The sequence below is a fragment of the Asterias amurensis genome, chromosome 21 (genome assembly GCF_032118995.1).
Source record: "Asterias amurensis chromosome 21, ASM3211899v1".
Classification (NCBI taxonomy): Eukaryota; Metazoa; Echinodermata; class Asteroidea; order Forcipulatida; family Asteriidae; genus Asterias; species Asterias amurensis.
In genome coordinates, this window is record NC_092668.1 from 7,635,120 (window position 1) to 7,653,961 (window position 18,842).

Here is an 18,842-nt window from a genome sequence, read left to right on the forward strand (position 1 = left end):
AAATCGCCCGAAATAGGCAGTAGTGTAGTTTCATATGACCTTTGACCTTTGTTATATTGGTGGGCCAACATGATCCCAACTATTTTTCAATTGAAATCTGTTTAGGAACACTCAACTTAACCAAATACAAGAACACATTGATGGGATCTTGTTGGCACAGACACTTACAGTGATGAGAAAAGCGAATGTTGTGCCAATTTAAGCCAAAATGTGTGGAATGGCAATACTCTAGAAAACTTTCAAAAAATCTTTTGACATGCAAGTTGCAGAGATCCAAAGATTCTTTTTTCATTTGAAATTAGATGAAAACTGTTCCAACACCCGGTTGTCATTAAAAAAAAATTGTTGATGTTGGCGCACGAGGTTACAGAGGTGCGAAAACGCAATATATTGGTAAAAGTTGAACTTTGACCTCTATTATCTCACTGCGCCAACGAGATCCCACGCACTTTTCACTTAAATTTGTTGAAGGGATGTAAGCTCTTTCATGTGAACTTGTTTAATTCATGGGATCTTACAGGCACGTTGAATTATGAGGCGTTGAAAATGGCACGAGGGCACTGTTCGTCAAAGGCTCAGGTGCGCGTAGTATGATGCGCCACCGAGATCCCAATTTTTAAAAAATACTTTTGTTATAAGCCCATCTGGAGGTTTCAAAAAAAGTTTTCTTTTGTTGGGACGAGCTTGGCGCACATTTTTGTGTTTACAGAGAATGTACTATTCGTTTCTCGAGTGTCTTTTGGCCCAAACTTTGATAACTGGTAACTCCAAAACCGAAAGCGTCAGCAAACTCAAATTTTGGATTTATTCGTTTGGTATGATGGTGTATCACTCTAATTTTTTAGAAGAAGATCTGTGAACCCATGAATCACACCCCCCTCCCCCCCCCCTAATTTGGTACATTCTTACAGGCCTAGTTTGAGAAACATTTTATTAGGCTAACATGCTCTAGAAATGTTTCTATCCAATTAGAGGAAACTTGTTCAAGCCATTTTTGACAAGGTGATTTAAAATTGGTTGTCTTTGTTTTTAACAGAGCGAATGTGGCAAGAAAATCAACATAAGAAGGGTTCTAATGAACAGTCCTGATGTTGGTGAGTTATAAACCTACAAACTTATCAATTAATGATCTATGACATTTGATAAGAAAACTTGTACAATTTGTGCTTAGGGTATATCTTACCTGTTAGTCTTTTGGAAAAAAGGAGTTTGTAATCTGATATTTGAATACAAGCTTCAATGCCTCTTTTACTTTCTTAAAGGCAGTGGACACTATTGGTAATTTATCAAAATAATTATTATCAAAACCTTTCTTGATCATGAGTAATGGGGAGAGGTTGATAGCATAAAACTTAGTAAGAAACGGCTCGCTCTGAAGTGTCATAGTTTTTGAGAAAGAAGCAATTTTCCACAAATTTGATTTTGAGACCTCAGATTTAGAATTTGAGGTCTCGAAATCAAGCATTTGAAAGCACACAACTACGTGTGACCATGGTGCGACAAGGGTGTTTTTTTCTTTCAATAATATCTCACAACTTTGACGACCGATTGAGCTCAAATTTTCACAGGTTTGTTATTTTATGCATTTGTTGTGATACACCAACTGTGAAAATTAGTCTTTGACAATTACCGACAATGTCCAGTGTCTTTAACAGAGTTGTAAGAATGACTTGCCTACAATGCTGCATCAACATAACTAATTTATGTCAATGTGGATTCTGTTTGTGGTGATCAACATGTTTTTGTTTCTTATTTAGTTGCCATTGGATTGGTTTGGGATAGTGACCGCCCTGAGAAGGATCATATAGTTGATGTAATTCAGTGCCTTGGTACATCACTTAGAATGCCTGATGTAAGTCAATTATATGTCAAACTCTGCTATAAAGTTTTTTACATTTCTGCATTACATTCTTTTGCAATGAAATTAAGTCTCTGTTTAAAGAAAATTGATTCAATGGTTTAAGCCAGAGATAGCTTAAAACGCACAACACAGCAGCCTATGCTGTAAGAGCAACACTTATGGCTTGCATGGTACTTTGACAAAAACCGGCTACTTAAACTTTTTCACCTGCTACTTAAAAAACTGTGGACAACCCTGCCTGAATTCTACTTTATTGTATGCACTGGAGGAGGCCAACCCCGAATAGAATTAACCTACATGTATACCTCAAGCACATATGCATGGTCTCACAATTATATTTGAGATATTTGTGTGGTTCGAAATATGTAGTCTTGTCTGTGATAAACCACTGGAAACCACTAGATCTGGAAACCACCTCATCTGTAACATCTGTGAGACTGTGGGATAGGGGGCAACCCAGGACAGCAAGCAGTTTGTCAGGAATTTTCACATTTTGTCAAATCTCTTCCCTGGATTTATTTATTGACTTTTATTTTGTGATTTTTCAGTTGTTTAATTCTGTTGTTGATGACAGTGCTAAGCAAGCTGCTCTGCATTTAGTAGGTGTTGTGACATACTATGGCAAGCACTACTCAACATTCTTTTACAACACAGCTCACAGACAATGGGTTTACTTTGATGATGCTACAGTCAAACGGGTAAGAACTATAGTTTACAAACAAACATTATTTCCATGCAATTTTATCTGACCTTGACCCTGATTTGTACATGTAGCTCAGTATACTAGAGCTGTATGATGTCCGCTGATTGGTTAATTGTTGTGGAAGCGTTGTGGCCGAACGGTTAAGACCACTGAACTCAAACTCTGGTGTTTCTGATCAGCAGAGTGTGGGTTCGAATCCCAAGCCATGACACTTGTGTCCTTAAGCATCGGGACACTTAACTATTGCTTCGTCCTTCGGATGGGACGTAAAGCTGTTGGTCCCATGTGTTGTGTGATCATGACAATACACCAAGACTGTCTCGTCCCCATAGACCACAGTGAATTCTGATATTGTGATCATGACAATCGTGGAATACACCATGACTGTCTCGTCTCTATAGACCACTGTGAATTCTGATGTTGTGATCATGACAATCGTGACAATACACCAAGACTGTCTCGTCCCTATGGACAATAGTGAATTCTGATATTGTGATCAGGACAATCATGACAATACACCAAGACTGTCTCGTCCCTAAAGACCATAGTGAATTCTGATATTGTGATCAGGACAATCATGACAATACACCAAGACTGTCTCGTCCCTATGGACAATAGTGAATTCTGATGTTGTGATCATGACAATCATGACAATACACCAAGACTGTCTCGTCCCTATGGACAATAGTGAGTTCTGATGTTGTGATCATGACAATCGTGACAATACACCAAGACTGTCTCGTCCCTATGGACAATAGTGAATTCTGATGCATAGTGTATGTACTGTTTGTCTTGTGTAAATAAATGGCTCATTCACTGGGAAGTAGAAATGCTGTTTTTGTTGGCCTCAACTGTAAATGTTATTTGAGAACTATCCTTTTGATTCCTTAGTTCTTTCTTTCTTTTTTCTTTTTCTTCTCCAAGGTTGGGCCAAATTGGCGAGACGTTGTTAACCGATGCAAAAGGGGACATTCTCAACCATTACTGCTGTTGTTTGCAAATCCCAATGGTACTCCAGTATCACCAGAAACAGCTCCTAGAGAATCCACATTATTACCTGGCTACACAGATACAAAGAGTCCAGCAGGTACGTATAAATAGGGACATGAAATACACTGTCGTTAAAGCTACAAAAAACTACAAAGAAACAGATCAACAGGGGGTGTCTTGGTTGAGTGGATAAATGCACCGAATTCAAGCTCTGGTGCTATTGTTCAGCAGAGTGTGGGTTCGAATCCAGGTTGTGACACTTGTGTTTCTGAGCAAGACACTTTTAAGTGTTAAAACTACGCGGGGGTAAATGGGTACCTTTTGGGGCAGAGATGGTTGTCGTGATTGATTTAGCTTAGTACATGTTGTGTTATACACATGTAGATTTGTTGCACAGGCTGTATACTCTAAGGGAGCTGAGACGGTTTAAGGAATGAATTGAGTGGCACTGTGACCAAGGGTTATAATGTTTTACATAAGCGCTTTGAGATGCCCTTCCAGTGTGAAAAGCACTTTATAAAACTGGTTATTATTATAACTATTAGTCAACATTTTACATTCTTTGAAGTCTGTTTAGATCTGTGGGGAGAGTTGTTGAATTTTGCAATTACCAAGCAAACAGAAATAAACTGTTTATCATTGTTTCCACTGTTGTTGAGCAGCTCATTTTGTTAAAGTGTTAGAGGCGCTTTGTAGAATGCATTCCTGACTAAGTCTCTATAACTGTTGTTGCATTGTTATCTTCAGCGCCATATTAATTCAAGGTATTATATTGATTGATAACTTTGGAGTGACCTAATTTTTCTGTCTGTAAACATTCACTTCTTTATTTTCTAAACAGCTGTACCTTCTTCTGGAAACCCATTGCAGTCAGTGTTTGAGTATGAACCAGATAAAGAACGTCCAGAAAAAAACCATGGGAGTAACCATGTTGTAGAGATAGGGCATGATGCCCTGAGAATAATGCAGTCAAAATATAGTGGTGGCAAAAGCATTAATCAGAGTAGCCAATCACAAGGGACCCAAACAGGACGTTTGAACATGCAAGAAACTAAAGAATTCCCAAGTCAGAGATATGAAGACATTAAGCCTGAATTCTCATACCCTGCTAAACCTGATAATAAACTGCCAGTAAAGTCTAAGTCCGCAACACCTTTCCTGTATAAAACTGTTGGCAATGGCACTAGTAGAGCCGATGAAACAGGGGGAAATATGCCTCTATCCAGATCAAGGGGTCAGCCAATATCTCACTTGGCATGCTTTGACTCGTCATATGCAAAGAACAAGCCAGCAAACACAGGAAAAAAACCTTATATTTCATCAGATCTTTGTCAAAGATACACTCCAACTAGTCATGTAACACATCCAAGAAAGTTAGAAAGACATGAATCTTGGAGCGGAAGATCAAGCCAACAAGCCTGTTATGATCCCAGATACTCCCAGTCAAGACATTCCATTTCCATTAATCGTCAAAACTCTTTCAATGATGCAGCAATGTCCAGCTCTCATAGATACAGTAGTGTTCCTGATTTACAGCAAGGCTATGATCAACTCCATCATAGAATGTTAAGATGTCAATCAGCAGTTGATTATTCAAAGAGTCATCTCATGTCACATGGCTGTCTGCAAGAGGGAAATAAGTCCCTTTCAGTCCAGAGCATTCCCATGGCAACTGAGGGAATATTAGCAAGTGCTATAAAAAACCAAGCCCAACAAAAGACGACACATTCCTTATCTAGCGATACATCCATGCGAGCCAACTCCAACATGCAGGATCCAGCAGTGTGTGGATCATTAGCTGGTATGTTTTATGACAGTACCCACTCAGTTGTATCAACGCAGTTGGATGAGCACCTGACTCAGAGTACCACTCAACAAACAAATGGCCAGAAGAGTGCATCAGCTTTAGAGTCTCCAGCATATGGTCAGCTTTCTAAAGTGTCACTTTACATGGAACAAGAACTGGAGAAAATGAACCAGACAAAAAAGATCCTTAATGAAAAAGAAATCCAACAAAACTCAACATTTCAGGAACATATTCCCAAATGTAGCCCAATGAAAAGCTTGCGCAACAGAGACTCTATTGCAAGCCGTGACTCTGGCTACCGGAGCAGAGATCGATCCAGTGCAAGCTCTATTGAGGCACCACATGTTAAAGATACAGAGGAGAAAATGGCAAGACATTCTGGTTTCCATAAAGCTCATGACCTAACTTTGCATCCAGCTTCAGATGAAAACATGACACCCAACATAAACAGTGTATGTGAAAAGCTGTTAGCTGAAGTCGTTGGTCTTCAAACTCAATCCAGAAAGATGGAGAATGACGGTGATCTGGCAACTGCTTTAGCTCTCTGTACCTCTGTAGTCAGTAAGTAAACTCTTTCATTTTTATTGGTATCAACATGTAACTGGTGATCAGTGTTCTGCAAAGATTTTTTGGGGTGAGGACGTCTTCTGATTATCAGCGCCGTTGGTATAATGCCATAATCAGCTGTCATTTTTGGAAAGAAAAAAACTGAGATAGAGAGATAAATTGACAAGACAATTTTTGAGTAAAACCCAAGTTAATTTAGTCTCAATTGATGCAAGTCATATGATACTTTTTACTGCAGCGGCCGTCAACGAGCTCTGTGTGTATGCCGGTCCGTCTTGGGTGATGCCAACGGTTTGGCAGTCGGGGAGCTCACCGAAGAATACTTGCATGTATGACAGCGTTCCGCACTGCAATGCGCCATATTTTTTAACTGCGTGAGGGCGTTCTCAAACATTTTTGTATCACTTCCGAGGGTTTCATACCCAAACGGTTGTTAAAGACTGGAGCACATTACCACCACAGACATCATATCCATCAAGGACATTAGGAGGAGCCTGTGACAGGTGCAGTTCCATGGTAGATCAAAATCATGAGCCTACATGTATGTCTTTGTCTAACTTAATAACAACAATAATAATATACTAGCGAAATTTATAAAGAAGTAAAGATCTAGCTTCATCTTACTCATCTATTTTTTAACGAAATCTGTTCAACCGAGTTATGGGCTTTTTAGCGCGCCATGTTCACTGTTGCTATGGGCAGCATGCGCGTACAGTGCAAGCAAAGAGTGGAAGGGGCACACAGTAGTGGGACAGGGGAATTGCACCTTTTGCCTTTACGAAGAGACAAGGGCATCCCCACCCCAACACCTAAATTTTGTTTTAATTCGGAGCCTGGAGACAAATATGACAACCTGAATAAAACACACCTTAAAAACAAGATTGGGCAGGGAGATTTGGACACAGTGGTACATGTATGTGGAACATGGGGACATTTATTTTATTTTTGAATACTGTAAACATTGATGGGACCGACAAAACTCAAGCTGGAACCACTCATACATGTAGCAGGTGACTCGTAACGCGTGTTTGCAAAAGAAATGCTTGATGATAACAATACTGCTGATAATTAGTCACTTCCTTCTTCCCCCTTTCTCTGTTTTCAGCAAAATTAAAAGGTGGGCGTAATCTTGAAGGGATATCTTCCCAGACTCATCAGGTTCTTCACAAAGAGTACAACAATGCTGTACTACAATCCAGAAACCTTGAACGACGTCTACATCTGTTACGAAGGCAAGAATACATTGCTGCTCAAATTTATCTCAAATAATTGTTGTCATTTGATAATACAGTATGATTAGGCCCCTATAGTGTCACCAAATATGTTAATATCAATTTTGAGTGATCATGATCTGTTTCAGAAATCAAGAAACAGGATTGATCATATTAAAAAAGAAACTTTGAAATGGAGCAAAGCAACAGTTGTGACGGGAAAAAATAAATGAACCTGTACATCTTGCTTGGTCACAGACATACACTTCAGTCTTAGGCATCACATAATTGTTATCCTTTGGCTAATAGATTGTGAATTGTATTGGTTGATATAACCTATCCTGTGATGTGATATGTTATAAAGACACATTTACATGGCTCAGGGGAACATGTGTAATGAACCCTGTCTTCGTGTTGATGTAACAATGAGGAGTCAGGAGACAAATTGCGCAATTAACTTGCTAATTTATGTTAAGACTAGGCGAGATAAACTAAATTAACACGTAATAAATAGATAAATAATATGAAAATACTTCAAATACTCATAGTCGAATCAAAATTCAAAAGAGGGATATTTAAAGAAAACAAGCAATCAAAGGTTTCCTGAAAGATAAAAAGGCAGTGGACACTATTGGTAATTACTCAAAATAATTATTAGCATAAAACCTCACTTGGTAAAGAGTAATGGGGAGAGGTTGATAGTATAAAACATTGTGAGAAACGGCTCCCTCTTAAGTAACGTAGTTTTCGAGAAGGAAGTAATTTTCCTCGAATTTGATTTCGAGAACTCAGATTTAGAATTTGCGATCTCGAAATCAAGCATCTAAAAGCACACAACTTTGTGTGACAAGGATGTTTTTTCTTTCATTATTATCTCTCAACTTCGACGACCAATTGAGTCCAAATTTTCACAGGTTTGTTAAGATACACCAAGTGAGAAGACTGGTCTTTGACAAATACAATAGTGTCCAGTGTCTTTAAAGATTGAAGAGATTATGTTCTTAGGAGTTTGGCAACAGAAACTAGCCTGGGTTGACTACAGAAAATAAGGTGTAAACTGAACCAAACGGAAGAACCAGAAACAGAAGTGACTTAAACATTCCTGCACCCAGGTACATGTACCTAAGGTGATGGTATGAATAGATGGTCTGCCACACCCTGTACAAGATTCCTTAGATGCCAGCAGGTGATTAGACGATTAACCAACAAAGCAAATGGCTTTGCCTCGGTTGCTAATGCCCTTTTCGGCTGTACACCATGGACCCCCATTACAGTGTGCAGTTGAATAAGGTATTCTAATTTGCTTTGTACTGCTGTTGACATGTGTTATATATGTTGCTTATAATAATACAGGCCAAGTCAAGCAGGTAGACATAGCAGAGATGAGAACTTGATTGACTTTCATGGCACTGTCCATCGAGTAGACAGACTCAAACAACAACTTCAAGAGCTGTACATCCACAAAGGTACAAGACAGGAAGACTTTGCAGCACCTCTTAGAACAGAAACCACAACATTGGCAGGAACCAACTATGTAAAAGCATGGGATGAGGACTCTTGCAAACGAACTGTCTTACCAAACAGTATGTCTGTAGGAAGTAATAGAAATCAGAATGCATGTAATGACTCCTGTATGTTTACTGACTGCCAATCAAAAGCCAAGGAGAAACTTTTGATGAAGCCTACATATCAAAGCAATGAAGTGATGAAAACCCAAGATCAGAATTGGACGGATCCTTGTCACCAAAGGACAACAAATGTACATCAAACACATGGTAAGCAAAATACACCACAACTTACAGCTTTAAATTATAAGTAAACTGCAGCTATATCAGGTGTAATGATGGAGAATACTAGTCTTAGATGATGCTTAGATTTGAGCTCTCTGTGTGGACACTACCTTTATGTAGACATTTTCCAATGTTTCCCATGTCTGCATACTATAGGTTGAGGCAAAAAGAAGTTGAACAATAAACTTATGATTTAAAAATCATTCATAAATACCTAAGACAGTTTATCCATTCTGATAGGTCAAGAGGGCATCACGTGAGGGTGTTTGAACAGATAATATAACACCAGTAAAAAGGGTTGAAACATGGGCGTGACACGCGAGCTTGCACCTGTGCTTATAAGACGGTTTCTTCATTCCCATTGGTCGAGAGCAATAGCTGGAACAGTTGTGCCACATCACACCATACGCGCACAGCAATCTCCTTATATGGAGTTGTTTACCAGAGGGCCTTATCATTTCATAACTGGAGGGGTGTTGTGTTGAAAGAAACCATTGAACAATTATTATTTTTATATTTTTTATATATTTTTGGACCAAAAAGTGTTGATGTTTTTTTACCGATAAGGTATTTATGAATGGGAATCAAAGTGTGTTGAATGGGTTTTCAACTAGTGGTTTAAACCCGCCGAGGCCTGGATCTTGATAATTTACTAGGCTTCGTCATTGGGTTGTAAGTAGCAAAGGGTAGAAAAAAAAGTCATTCATTTGTTTTGTCAAGTGTTCCGAGGACAGCTTGCAAAGTTTTAATACTACCTTTGTTAAAGTACTAACTCCTCTTAGAAATTTCTTTCATTTAGTTTTTCCCAATAAGCAGAAAAGAGTACTTGATAAAATGTTTGACTGTGTTTCATTTGTTTGTTTTGAAAACAAATTCACATATCCCGTTCAACTTCTCTTTGACTCGCCCAGTTATCACACTGTCAAACAACAGAATTTCAGTTGCATATTGGGTGTAAGACATTTTGTACTGAAAAAATTCGGCAATTAACGAAAGTAGACTTGTTTTGGCATATTCTGATGATTAAATCGAAATGAGTGGTCTTAAAAGAGTTTACTGTTTAAAGATCAGGGGATCTACATGATTTTGGTACACATGGGCCATATGAGATCATAGATGAATGGCAAAATGTGCATTATACTCAGACACAATTTGCTACAGACACCATTGGAACGCCCGAGGGGATAAACTAGCCCTAACGAAAACGAAATAAGCTATTTACTAATAAAATGCCAATTGATGAATTACCTACTGTATTATACCCATGGCATAATTCTAATTCCCCATGTTGGAAAGCCCAAGGGGAAATGTAAAGTACATGTAGCCTTTGGGAACTGAAAGGCACTATTAATAATGAATATTATAATATTTGGTTTATGATTAGAATGAAAAGTAACTTTCCTGACAGCCTATTTACCAGCAAAAATATTTCAGCAAAACAATACCAAATGCGCAAAGCGCGCCCCAAAGAAAGAGACAGGTGAACAACAACTGCAAATCCTAACGCCTACCACAAAATACCAAACCACTACTTGTGCCGAGGAAAAATCCCAGGCAACACATTAAAAACTTTAAACCGACCCACACCCCTTAAAACAATTGGTCAAATCCTGACAAAAGGCTCTGTTGCCCGCCACTGACAAATGAATCCCATCAAACCTAAACAGTGACAAATCTGTCCTTGTGAACTGGGGATGATGAAGAACCCCACACCCAATTATTTCGGCATGAGCCCGAGCAGCCCGATTGATAGCCTTCCGCTGACGTTCCATGCTTTTCTGCGACCGGGCCCCAAAATAAAAAACCCGAGGAAGTATATCCGCCCATATGACCCTGGCATAAGGAAAGTGTACACGCGCCTCCTCCATAAAAATAAAAATACTCTGCCGAATGGAGAAACATCATTTGTAACCAAATCATTGGTACCCAAGTGGATCAAGAAAATAGAAGGCGGGGGAGAAAACAAATTCACACATCCCGGCCAACTTCTCTTTGACTCGCCCAGTTATCACAATGTCAAACAACAGAATTTCAGTTTCATATTGGGTTTTAAGACATTTTGTACTGAAAAGAGTCGACAATTAACGAAAGTAGACTTGTTTTGGCATATTCTGATGATTAAATCGAAATGAGTGGTCTTAAAAGAGTTAACTGTTTAAAGATCAGAGGATCTACATGATTTTGGGCCATATGAGATCATAGATGAATGGCAAAATGTGCATTCTGTCAGTATGTGAGGTCTGCTCGTTACCATTTTAAAGACCAAACATGCGTGTCATACATGTAATATGGTATCATTTGACCAAAGATAATTACTGTGTGATATCATTTGACCAAAGATAATTATTGTGTTATATCATTTGACCAAAGATAATTATTGTGTTATATCATTTTACCAAAGATAGTTATTGTGTGATAGTATTTTACCAAAGCTAACTGTTGTGTGATATCATTTTACCAAAGCTAACTGTTGTGTGATATCATTTTACCAAAGCTAACTGTTGTGTGGTATCATTTTACCAAAGCTAACTGTTGTGTGATACCATTTTACCAAAGCTAACTGTTGTGTGATATCATTTTACCAAAGCTAACTGTTGTGTGATATCATTTTACCAAAGCTAACTGTTGTGTGGTATCGTTTTACCAAAGCTAACTGTTGTGTGGTATCATTTTACCAAAGCTAACTGTTGTGTGATACCATTTTACCAAAGCTAACTGTTGTGTGATATCATTTTACCAAAGCTAACTGTTGTGTGATATCATTTTACCAAAGCTAACTGTTGTGTGGTATCGTTTTACCAAAGCTAACTGTTGTGTGATATCATTTTACCAAAGCTAACTGTTTTGTGGTATTGTTTACCAAAGCTAACTGTTGTGTGATATCATTTTACCAAAGCTAACTGTTGTGTGGTATCGTTTTACCAAAGCTAACTGTTGTGTGATATCATTTTACCAAAGCTAACTGTTGTGTGATATCATTTTACCAAAGATAACTGTTTTGTGGTATTGTTTACCAAAGCTAACTGTTGTGTGATATCATTTTACCAAAGCTAACTGTTGTGTGGTATCGTTTTACCAAAGCTAACTGTTGTGTGATATCATTTTACCAAAGCTAACTGTTGTGTGATATCATTTTACCAAAGCTAACTGTTGTGTGATATCATTTTACCAAAGCTAACTGTTGTGTGATATCATTTTACCAAAGATAACTGTTGTGTGATATCATTTTACAAAAGCCAACTGTTGTGTAATATTATTTTACTATACACCGACATAATTGTCATGTGATACCACAGGCCTTGAACTTCACCCTCGAAAGGGGCACAGCAATTTCCTTCTGGTAAGGGCACTTCAATGAGGGAAATGTTACTTGGTAAAGGACACCCCAGCAAAAGCACTTGGCACCACATCAATTACTGTGGGTGCCGTGGGTTTTATTTTGAGGCCTAATATAATATTTGTCAATAGACCTACATAATTGTTGTGTGATCTCATTTGACCATATTATGGCTACATTGTGGTGCAATATCACTCTTACCATACACCTACATAATTGTTGGTTGACAATCAATACACACTTGTACATAATTATTGTGTGATATGATTTGTATTATGCATCTCAAGTGGTATCAATATACTGCAGTTACTGTGAACACAGAGCTAAGACCATGCTAAAGTAAAGTAAAAGCAATACTTTGTATATTTAGCATTCCATGCCTTTTCAACTATCATTACATAACTTTAAATCCAGCTGTCTTCCATTTTACTTTGTGCCTACATTGCTGACAGAATTGAAAAGGTAAAGTCAAATTGATCCAGTCAAGAGCTCCTTTTTATTAAAGCAGTACCAATTTCCTTGTGTTGAGTTTGTAACTCCCTTTTGTATTAGACTGTGAACTACAGTATAGGCCTCCCTTCTTTTCCAATTAAATTTGAAGTGCTATTTTTGCTGTATTTGTCCTGCATGTTTGGGTACTGATGTCTGTATATGATTTTTGGTTGTTTCACTGTGCATTAGCTTTTAAACTATCACATCATAAATAAACAAATGTTTCATGTGTTTAAAGGATTTGGGTACTTATCAAAATGTCCAGAGATTTACATTAAGTTCACAGGGTTTAAAGATAATAGTAGTATGAAGCTTCCCTTCAAATATTACTAACTGAGGTTCTGTAGTTTTTGAGAAATTAGTAAAACAAGTCACAAAATATTTTCTGTCTCAGTAACACAACAATTATTTTAGCATGTAAAACCTATTAACCAGTTATGTTGTGGTAAAATATCAAAACTGGTTCATGTACATGTACATGTATATCAAAACTGGTAAAATAACAAAATTGGTAAGATTAATATCAAAACTGGTTAATATATTTTAACATGCTAAAGCTGACACAAACATTATTTTTGTGACATAGTTTTTCTCATTTCTCAATAACTACAGCACCTCAGTAAGTAATACTTTAAGGTACATTTTTACACTTTCTACTATAATCATCTTCAAACTGTGTAAGTATAATGTACATCATATCTATGGACATTGTGTGTTTTGTGTTGGAAAAGCGTACATACATTTAAACAACATCTTGTTTAGTTGACCAACAAAATGTTACTATTGTAAGTAGCTGATGGTAAGCATTGACTGATTGTAATGAGCATGATTGAAAACCTTGAAAACAAAACAAAAACAGATTCATTCAAATTTGATGCTTCTTCCTAAATGTCCTTAGAGGGCCCATTAATTTGTTTATTGTTATTTCTCTATTTGTTCAGCGCCTTGATCTAGTGTATAGGATATGTGCGCTTTATAAGAACTTTGTATTATTATTATTATTATTATTATTATTATTATTATTATTATTATTATTACTATTACTATTACTGTTACTGTTACTGTTACTGTTACTGTTACTGTTACTGTTACTGTTACTGTTACTGTTACTGTTACTGTTACTGTTACTGTTACTGTTACTGTTACTGTTACTGTTACTGTTACTGTTACTGTTACTGTTACTGTTACTGTTACTGTTACTGTTACTGTTACTGTTACTGTTACTGTTACTGTTACTGTTACTGTTACTGTTACTGTTACTGTTACTGTTACTGTTACTGTTACTGTTACTGTTACTGTTACTGTTACTATTACTGTTACTGTTACTGTTACTGTTATTATTATTTCATTTTATCACAGCATGCAAAAGAAAGATGTCATATTCCTTTGTGCCGGTAACTCTTCGAGTCGGGCTACGTCCCGTAGCCTTAGATCTCAAGAGTCTTTCTCAGGATCCTAGCTGTTCCCAAAAGCGCTGCCTTCTGTAACAGATCTACCCTCACATTTGTCCCTATTTCATCTAGATGTTTCCCCAGTGCTTTGGGAATGGTGCCAAGTGCTCCAACCACCACGGGGACTACTTTTACCTTTACCTGCCAAATCTTACGAAGTTCCCTAGCCAGGTCCTGGTACTTCTCGATCTTTTCCATCTCCTTCGAAGCTACCCTTATATCACCTGGCACAGCTATGTCAATGAGATGACACATCTTCTTCGTCTTATCTAATAGCACAACATCCGGACGCCTATGTGGTATAACATGATCGGTCTGAATGTTAAAGTCCCAAAGGATCTTGACCTGGTCGGTCTCTACAACTGTTTCCGGAACATGTTCGTACCATTTCGCAAGCACTTTGACACCATACTTCTTACACAGATCCCAGTGAATCACCTTGGCCAGCTTGTCATGTCTTCCTTTGTACTCCGTTTGGGCCATCTTACTGCATTCGCTAACAATATGAAATACAGTCTCCTCTGCTTTATTGCACATTCTACACATAGGAGAGACGTTTGCTTTCTCTATCCTTGCCTTCATTACATTTGTCCTTAGAGACTAGTCTTGCGCCGCAGTAATCAAGCCCTCTGTTTCCTTCTTTAGTTCTCCACTCTTTAAACAATTCCATGACTTGCTGCTGGCCACTTCCTCAGTACACCTCAAGAACCGGCCATGAAGTGGTTTGTTCCTCCAATCTTTATGTCTTTCCTCCTTTCTTTCCCTCTTGTATTCCTTCGGCCCAACTTCGTCTGCCCTCGTGTACCTTTGTCCAACTTTCAACAGGCTCTCCTCGGTCCTCCTGACATGACAATGCAAGCTTCTGCGCTCGATGTTAACACTGTCCGCCACGCTAAACAACCCCCTTCCGCCCTCTGACCTTGCTGCTGCTGCTGCCGCTGCCGCTGCCGCCGCCGCCGCCGCCGCCGCCGCCGCCGCCGCTGCTGCTGCTGCTATACAAAGCCTCAAATCGTTACAATGTTGTTTCCTGTTGATGTTTTTACAGACACAGTGAAGAGTTGCAGTCAGCACTGTACAGCACATATGTCTGATGTAAGTTGCATGTGTTTGAATTTTCTCACTACATAGTTTAAATATTTGAGATGATTTGAAATGTCCAGACAAGACTGTTTTCACCTACATGATTGCAAACGTCTTCAATTGTTTATTTCAAACAATACCTACATGTAGAAGGATTACTGTATGTTCCTGCCGATAAGACGCGTCTTAGTTTTGGACTTTCAAAGGTCCCCAAAATCACTGCGTCCTATCTACCGATGCGCCTTATCTGATATCAATTGATTTCATTGTGGTGATGGCTGCATGAAATCTTACATTTTCAAAAATAATACATTGGTGTTTCTTTTTTAATAATTTTTTTTCAAATAAAAACTGCACTGTTCATGTTGAATAGTTTAAAAAAGTTTAGACAAACATATCAACCGGAGAACTAAGTCACTGCCATGCTGCTGCCCGCATTAATAATAATGTTGGGCGCAATTTATAAAGATGGAATTTTTTTAATTCCCAAAAGCTACCTTTTTTTAATGCTGCAATTGTTGCTTGAAATTTCAAAATGCTTGCGTGATCCTCAAAGGCCATCTTCAAAGATTTTGAACAACAATAATATGGGCACAAACCGATGACAGACGCAGTGTTCCAAGCACACAAGTGCAGCATATGGCTTTGGATTGATCGTGACATGGATTGGTCGTGACAGCGCTAATGTTTTGTACATGTCCTCGTCTTTGGAACTTTTCATGCGATTAATATTCTTTCTTACTGGTTTCCACACTTTCCCTGACAGGAGAGTATGAAAACAGTGGTTTCCCACTAGTTCACATAAAGAGTAAAAAAGACCAAGATTTTCCATGTATTTGCGCTGCTGTGACCTAGCATCGGCATCTCAGCCACAGAAAGCAAACAGCACTTGCGAGTGCGGGCTCAAATGGAATATGCGCACTAGATATTGTACAAGTTGTTCAGGTATGTTATCGTGAATGCGTTTTCAGACTCTGCCAACAGAGGGCGTATGTTTTGTAAAAACAATACTAAGAAAGCATTCACTGTCTCTTGCAAAAAAGTCATTAACAAAGACTTGCAGTCCATTCATTAGGAAAAGTTTGGAAAATGTGACTGCACGCTTGTTGTGTGACAATAAAATTATAAAGCTACTTTAAAAAAAAAACTAAAATGAAAAAAGATAAATAAATAGAAGGGGTGTTTTATTTATCAGCGTGATAAATAAATTAAAAAACCTTTACGTTATGACCCCAAGTGTTGATGTACCAGCAGTGAATGGGACTTGGCAAGCCAGCCTGCGTTCATGGCGTTTATTATCATGTTGCGCTATGTACAACATTGCCCCTTATTTGTTAGACCTAAAATATTTGTTCAAAGATTCATATCCAGAAATTAAGGTAAAGAAACTAAGTTGCATGTATTTCAAACAATTGGGGGAAAAATGGCTCAGCAGAGTTGAGGTGTGTGATTGTGTTTACTGCGTGTCCACTGGACTCAAAGAACTTGAACAAAAGGGACGAACATTTCAGACTAGAATATCACAAAATCCTCCACTTTTAATGAACTAAGGTTGAAAAACATTAAAGCAATGTGTCTATTGAATCAAGTTTAGTTATTTCTATAACACTTGACCATGCCACGGCAGTTAATTTCCAATAATTGATATTGTTATTGTTCCGTATATCTGACTTCCATTGCTGTTCATTTAATATTGAATGTTATTTTCTTTCATCAGTATTGATCCACTGCATCAGGGATGAATTGATGAGTATGGTAACCCAAGATCAACTGCATATCTACGATGTCCCCCGCTCTAACTCCATACGTCCATACTAAAGCTCTACATTAAATTAGGGGTTACAGATGTTTTTGGTTACATGTACAGTATGTCCTTAAACAACCAATCAAACAAACATTAGATAAAAGAAAAAATAGTACTTATAAAAATATACTGTTTTTACCCTTACAACGACATGTATTAGGCACTGTACACTAAGTACTTTCCAGACGTCTGTGAAACAAATCTATAGGCAAATGACTCGAGTGGCATTGGAACCAACAGAGTTGGTTATGTCCAAGTTTCATGAGCATAGTTTCATGTCCAACCCCTAGACCCTCAGGCTCTGTGTTTTGTAGACAGATCAGCCCGTAATGCACTAAATAATCACGTGGACCAATGCCAGATCTCTATTCACCTTTCTAGATCTAGTGTAACCTGTTGCATCCTATCTCAATGTGTGTTCAATTCATATGGGGCTTCTGGGGCTTCTAAGCTAAAGGTTTGTTTTAACCATATACACCGATGTCAGTACTATCCTGAGTTCTGTGAAGAAGAAAAAACCAGGCGTATTACTCGGATGGGATTTGAACCAACAACCTTTGCATCTAGAGCAGTGTCTGACCAACTTTGACCAACTTGACTCTATATTTCAAAGAATCACCCCTAGCTAATTCTGCTTGTACTAGTTTCTATCCGGGGGAATGAGTAAACACAGATTGTTTACAATTGTCATGATGATACAGTCATTGACTGTGCACTGCCTCTGTGAAGAGTTAATGACCGGATGGTTAAGTGCCCATCCTGTATATGGATGTATAATGCCAAATGCTGAATGGATACATTCATTATGAAATCAGTTAGTGATCTAGCCATAATGATTGCTTATTCAATTGTAAATAATATCCATTTGATGGCGATTTCTGGTAACATGGCAACCCTTGAATTTGTATTATTTTTATTTATAAAATAAAGAATTAGAGATAGAAGAACAAAACTTTATTTTCATGTTAATGTATGAATGTATTCTTGGTATTAAATTAAAGGTAATCCAGTTATGCACAAACACATTTAAAGACACTGGACACTATTGGTAATTACTAAAAGTAATGGAGAGCTGTTGATAGTATAAAACATAGTGAGAAATGGCTCCCTCTGAAGTAACGTAGAGAAAGAAGACTGCTTTTTGACAAAGGTGTCCAGTGTCTTGAAATCAAGTTAGTGCAAGATAAAGACTAACCCGTTCATTAAATAATCACACTGCTGTACAATGTATGTTAGCCCTGATCACACTGCTGTACAATGTATGTTAGCCCTGATCACACTGCTGTACAATGTATGTTAGCCCTGATCACACTGCTGTACAATGTATGTTAGCCCTGATCACACTGCTGTACAATGTATGTTAGCCCTGATCACACTGCTGTACAATGTATGTTAGCCCTGATCACACTGCTGTACAATGTATGTTAGCCCTGATCACACTGCTGTACAATGTATGTTAGCCCTGATCACACTGCTGTACAATGTATGTTAGCCCTGATCACACTGCTGTACAATGTATGTTAGCCCTGATCACACTGCTGTACAATGTATGTTAGCCCTGATCACACTGCTGTACAATGTATGTTAGCCCTGATCACACTGCTGTACAATGTATGTTAGCCCTGATCACACTGCTGTACAATGTATGTTAGCCCTGATCACACTGCTGTACAATGTATGTTAGCCCTGATCACACTGCTGTACAATGTATGTTAGCCCTGATCACACTGCTGTACAATGTATGTTAGC

At 38.1% G+C, this 18,842-nt stretch overlaps 1 protein-coding gene across 3 annotated transcripts in view; it reads left to right on the forward strand.

The window, feature by feature from the left end:
• The window catches only part of LOC139952957 (uncharacterized), a 45,159-nt gene extending 26,701 nt beyond the window's left edge, over nucleotides 1–18,458 (forward strand). The window contains exons 8-16 of one of the 3 annotated variants that reach the window (XM_071952298.1): nucleotides 1,037–1,094; nucleotides 1,758–1,852; nucleotides 2,410–2,559; nucleotides 3,489–3,651; nucleotides 4,396–5,922; nucleotides 7,034–7,160; nucleotides 8,493–8,914; nucleotides 15,255–15,301; nucleotides 17,007–18,458. In XM_071952298.1, coding sequence (XP_071808399.1) covers nucleotides 1,037–1,094; nucleotides 1,758–1,852; nucleotides 2,410–2,559; nucleotides 3,489–3,651; nucleotides 4,396–5,922; nucleotides 7,034–7,160; nucleotides 8,493–8,914; nucleotides 15,255–15,301; nucleotides 17,007–17,012 — 2,595 coding nt within the window. In that variant the 3' untranslated portion in view covers nucleotides 17,013–18,458. Of the gene's footprint in view, nucleotides 1–1,036; nucleotides 1,095–1,757; nucleotides 1,853–2,409; nucleotides 2,560–3,488; nucleotides 3,652–4,395; nucleotides 5,923–6,166; nucleotides 6,451–7,033; nucleotides 7,161–8,492; nucleotides 8,915–12,718; nucleotides 12,729–15,254; nucleotides 15,302–17,006 lie in introns of those variants that run through there. The other 2 variants (XM_071952300.1, XM_071952299.1) reach the window with 2 other exon arrangements.
• The last annotated feature ends 384 nt before the right edge of the window (nucleotides 18,459–18,842 follow it).